This window comes from Rutidosis leptorrhynchoides, chromosome 1 (assembly GCF_046630445.1).
Source record: "Rutidosis leptorrhynchoides isolate AG116_Rl617_1_P2 chromosome 1, CSIRO_AGI_Rlap_v1, whole genome shotgun sequence".
Classification (NCBI taxonomy): domain Eukaryota; kingdom Viridiplantae; phylum Streptophyta; class Magnoliopsida; order Asterales; family Asteraceae; genus Rutidosis; species Rutidosis leptorrhynchoides.
In genome coordinates this window covers 633,647,688-633,653,708 of record NC_092333.1, presented here as the reverse complement: position 1 = coordinate 633,653,708, position 6,021 = coordinate 633,647,688, and the positions used below count along the sequence as shown (strand labels likewise).

The 6,021-nt window shown below is 28.6% G+C and overlaps 1 protein-coding gene across 1 annotated transcript; it reads right to left on the bottom strand.

Annotated features, from left to right (window-relative positions):
• Nucleotides 1-3,011: 3,011 nt before the first annotated feature.
• LOC139885656 (protein AUXIN RESPONSE 4) lies at nt 3,012-5,683 on the bottom strand. Its single transcript, XM_071869403.1, has 2 exons — nt 4,511-5,683; nt 3,012-3,571 (listed from the first exon to the last, which is right to left on the bottom strand). The coding sequence occupies exons 1-2, from the start codon at nt 5,666-5,668 to the stop codon at nt 3,332-3,334; spliced, it is 1,398 nt and encodes a 465-aa protein (XP_071725504.1). The 5' UTR covers nt 5,669-5,683; the 3' UTR covers nt 3,012-3,331.
• Between the last annotated feature and the right edge of the window lie 338 nt (nt 5,684-6,021).

Below are 6,021 nucleotides of genomic sequence, written 5' to 3'. Positions count from 1 at the left end.
TATATATATATATATATATATATATATATATATATAATTATATAAATTATTTAAATAAACATAATCTATATATTTACATGTATAAAAAAACGTTACACCTATAATAGTCATATAGTTATATTTATATGAATTAAAACTAAAATGTAATAATAATAAAAATAATAATCGAAATCATATTCATAATTATAATTATGAATTATAACCATAAATTAACTTAATAATCATAATCTATGTATTTACATGCATAAAAAAACGTTACACCTATAATAATCATATAGTTATAGTTATATGAATTATAACTAAAATGTAATAATAATAATCAGAATCATATTCATATTCATAATTATAATTATGAATTATAAACATAATAGTAATCATAATATTAATTATTAATCATATAAGTTATACAAATATACAATATACTAATCATAATATCATAATATTAACATTAAAAAGAGAGCTTCAGACGAATCTATCCAACGCAGAGTCAACCACGTTTCTTCCTGCATTGTCCACGGTTTACAATATTTTGAAATTGATGTTTCTTCGATACCTACGAAAACAAATAAACATATATTATATTTAATAATATATATATATATATATATATATATATATATATATATATATATATATATATATATATATATACTATAATAATAATCTATATATCATTTCTTCTTCTTTTCATCTTAAAAAAAATCGAGTATACAACATTAGTAATACGGTGTACTCTTTTGTATGATTAATATGGAAACATGAAATGGAGATGACTATTTATAGGCTAAAAAAACAACTTACGTTACTTAGAATATGAAAGGTTTATATATTTATTGATAGACTAAAAAAATAACTTACGTTACTTAGGATATGAAAAATTTATGCATTTATTGATCATTAATTATTTGAAATTTATTTATGACATTTTTATTTATTATATTAATTATTTCTTTTTTCCTCTTACGGCTAACAAATAATTATTCTTCAAATTATTTTTTATTTTTTATTTTCCTTTAATTACTAAAAGGCTTAATGATGCTCATTTATTGACATTTTGAGTCACTTTTTAGTTATGTATTGATTATTATTATTATTATTATTATTATTATTATTATTATTATTATTATTATTATTATTATTATTATTATTATTATTATTATTATTATTATTATTATTATTATTATTATTATTATTACTATTGTTATTATATTATTTATATTATTATTATTATTATTATTATTATTATTATTATTATTATTATTATTATTATTATTATTATTATTATTACCATTATTATTACTATTATCATTATTATTACTATTATCATTATTACTACTACTATTATTATTATTATTATTATTATTATTATTATTATTATTATTATTATTATTATTATTATTATTATTACTATTATTATTATTATTATTATTATTATTATTATTATTATTATTATTATTATTATTATTATTATTTTATTATTATTACTATTATTATTACTACTAATATTATTATTATTATTACTATTATTATTATTATTACTATTATTATTATTACTATTATTATTACAATTATTATTATTATTATTATTATTATTATTATTATTATTATTATTATTATTATTATTATTATTATTATTATTATTATTATTATTTATCATATTTCTTATATTTTTTATATTAAAGGAAGGGCAGTTATTGGTCGTTTTAAGTTTGCTTAGTTGTCGTTTTGGCACATAAGCACAACATAGTGGTTTGCATTTTTTTTTTTTTTGCGCTATAAATACAAATGCCATGTATTTTTATTTTTTTTACTTTATTTATTTTTTAATTTATCTCATTTTTCATCTGAAAAAAGTTTGTAATAGCCTTCAATATGTATATTGTAATTATAAAATATCGAAACACTGTTTAATGTAAATATATAATGGAATCATATATTTCTACAAACAATTTTTCGCCACAATGCACGAGTATCCCTACCAATGGAATAATGTTTACGGTGTAGAACCAAATCATTTTTCGCAGCAACGCGCAAGACATCTTGCTTCTTAAGCCTATTAGTCTATTTATTTTATAAAAAGTTTGTACCAATTATTCTCTATATGCGTACTATAATTACCATATTATCTAATAGACAAATGTATGATTAGTAACTAGGGGTATTTTCGTCATTTTACCATTTTTTTTTAATTTTAACTAAATTTCATTACATCAACAAAGCCCCACATTTTTTTCACAAATTCAAATCGACCCCCCAAACGGGGGGTAAAATGTCAAATAATAATTTTCATAAAAAATCTTAAATAAACTCCACCCAAATATTCAACGGGTCATATCTTCTCGCTCGCAACGAGTTAAATTTTTCCGACACCATCGTTAAACTCGATATAATTTTAGGAACACAATGTCACCAATTATACGCAAAACGGACGTTTTTTTAAAAAGCGCTAAATATTTGGGGTACTTTTCATACACGTTGATTTTGAGTTAAATTTTTAAAAGTCGACAATTTCATAGCGAAACGCGGAGACGCACATATATTGTTAATTTAAAAAAACATTTAAATCTTTCACGGGTTATACCTTTTAGTTCGACTCGAGTTGCGCTTCAACGATATCATCGTTAGCCACGAAATAATTTTACAAACTAAACGCAATAAAATACATTGAAAACTGAACCCCCAGCGCGAAGCAAGGGTTCGAAAACTAGTTATAAACTACAGAAAGAATTTTTAATGTATATAATGAAATCATGTATTGCTACAAACGATTTTCTGTCGCAATTCTAAATTCTCCCCAAGTAAGATTTGAACCTACAATCAGTCAGTTAACAGCCGGCCAAAATTGACTTTGCTTCGTCAATAGAGAAAACATCACCTGTTAACTTTTTATTGACCATACACGCAAACACATCCACAAAGAGCACTTATGTCAATGGTTGCAATCAAACTCAAACTAGCTTCATATATGAAATAAGTACCCATTGAGAAAATACACAAACGTTTAAATGGCTTTCAAAAGTAAATCAATCCGACACATAAAATGCGATATTTCAACACAAGAAAAGTGTGCAAAAAAACCTTTTCTTGTGTCGAAGACTAGGAAGACGAATAACCCCTCCCAGAAATATTTGTTCCCTTCATTTAACACAACACTCGCATTCAATAACATCTTGGATAATCATTAACCATCTAAGGCAGCCAATTGTAAAACTAAGAAAACCATAATAGAATAAACAATCATAAAAATTAAAAAGCAAACTAAAAGGGCTATCAATTCCTATTATACAAAACTCGCGAAAAGCAAAAAAGGCCCTGCAAAAACAGCAGACTCTCAACTGAATTCATGGCCAAGTCCATAACCACTTGGGTATCCAACTTCCTGACCATGATCATGACCATGACCATGGTCATGACCACCAAAACCAGGGTGGTGAACATTGGCTGTCGCTTCATCCAGCATTTCACGAATGTGGTCCGGTACAGGCTCTTTTTTCTTGGTGACTTTGACTGGTTTTGGTAATCTGGAGACAAACTCATAAATGCGTTCAGCCAGCTCATCAGCTGTATCTTCCTGCATCCATTAAAGATGTTGCTGTTAGATGAAGTCTCACAACAAATGTCATCGTATTGTTAACTACGGAGTAATTTTCTGCGAGAAAGTTCAGAAATTTACCAGAGTTTGACAATCATTTATAACTAAATCACATTATTTTCAACAATCAAGACGTGCATAGAACAACAAACTAGAGTCAAAATAAGTCAACTACTGCTCCCTCTGAAGAATGGGAATCGGCATCCTAATAATGGAACCTTCGCATGCTTATATATAATTATTAGGATGGTGCCACTTAGGTTGAAAACTTATGAAAGATCCATCAAATCAACGTTCCTATTTAACACTAAAAGCATCCTTATGTTGCATCTTTTTCAAACAAACCAAATCACCTTTCACCCACACGGCCATATGTAGAGGTGGCAAGTTTGATCCACTTACTTGTGAAAAGGTCAATTTCAGCTATATCGTCTTTCTGAGGGCAACAGAACGAGCTAATAAAAGGAACAGGTCAAAAACGGCCTAAAGTGTGAGATAATGAATCAAACTTCCTAGCTGATATTATTCAAAATTTTACTTAATATAATACAAAATTTTGTAAACATTTGACAAACTGTTTAGATAATTTAGTAGATTAAACAAAAACTGGGATGGGTCATAGGTCAACCTAACCAGACCCATTCCAACCTGTCACAAAGAACTACCCTTTACCAGTCCACCCATTTTGCCACCTCTACCTATATGTAAATGTAATACATAGACTAATATAATGCCTTATAAAAAGATACTGATCCATCCCCTGCATACTAGTTTATACTACCAGATTTAGAGTTTAAACTAGTAAAAGAATTCATCAACTATGCACTTCCATTAGCAAGTTATCCTAATCTCAAGCAACGATATGTCGATATATAGACATTTAACAGCATCACGATAACGAAAGATTTCAGTCCTCACCTGCGGCCAGCGACCACCAGAATGTGTGACAAATGTCGCTTGCAGAAGCTCGTTGGCAATTTCTCGCCCCTGTTCAATCCGCTCTTCAGACCAAATCACTTGCATCGGTAAATTTTTAACACCATCAAGTTTAGCCCATTCCGCAATATCGAAACTAGCATTCATTTTATTTCCCAGTCCAACAACCGATTTCGTTCCATCTTTACCCTTCAAAAGAAGTCTATGACTCTCTGCATCTAACACACCACCTTTTTTTGAACAACAATTTTCGAAAACCTTTCTAAAAACAAATCCAGAACCCGTAACAATCTCTCTAATCACCGGAAATTTCAAGGACGATACAGGAAAAGAGGGTCGATTCGATGTACTATCTAAAAGTGTTACACTTCTTATAACTCCTAAATTTTTAGACACCCAATTAGCACCTAAATTAAATGCTGAATCATGAAAAATCAAATCAACAGGAGCTAAACCCATTGTATCAATCACTTGTCTCAAAACCCTACCCATCTCTTCAGGACCTAATTCAATCGGTTTCAAACTCGTTACTTTCGACATACGAATCTCATTTTCTGGATAATCATAATTCACATACCCTTGCTCAACTAACTGATCAAACCCCCAAAAAATACCCTTTTCCTTAATTTCATTATACATCTCTAAAACCCTACCAAAACCCGTTACCTCCTTCTCTTCAGTCACGGTTTCGAACTTATCTGAGAACCCAGAACCAGGAAGGTCTAAAGCAACGGTACGGACACCTTTGTTTCCTAAAAAGTTAACAACTTTACTGAAAATAAATGAACTACAAGCATACCCATGTACAAGAAGAACATTCTGTGATGAATCGAATGGGCCATCTTGGATTGTGAACACTTCAATTGAATCACTGTTAGGGGTTGTTTGAACTTTAATTGTTCTGCCATTAGAGTAGTGGTGTCTGAGATTTGTGGGTAGTGTAAGGAACCATGTTTTGGGGTCTTGTTGGGTGGAAAAAGAAGAAATGGTGATGAATATTAGGGTTACGATAGAAATTGAGATGGTGAAGTAAAACCAGAAAGTGAAAGGGTTTGGGGTTGGGTTTGATGGTTTGTGTTTGGGTTTGGGGTTGATTGGAGGGGGGGTTGGTGAGTATGGTTCTTGGGTGATAATAGCCATTTGTGAGTGTGTGAAGGTGAAAATGGAAGAAATTTGAAGAAAAAGTTTAAATTTTTTGTTGATGAAATGAGAGATGAAGATGTAAAAGAATTGGGAAAGTTAACGAGAGATTGGATCTTTTTCTCTACATGTTTCAGGATATCGAGGACCCAGTTTAGAAGAAAAGAAATGAAATGGGGAAGAATATGATTGGTTAAAAAAAATTAGTTTTTTTTTTTTTTTTTTTTTTTTTTTTTTTTTTAAGATGAAAATTAGTAACGACAACATTTTTTATTTGTTAATTGAGATCCTGTATAAATTACTTAAGTAACATATTATAAATTGTTTTTTTGGCTAAGTAAAGAAATAAATTC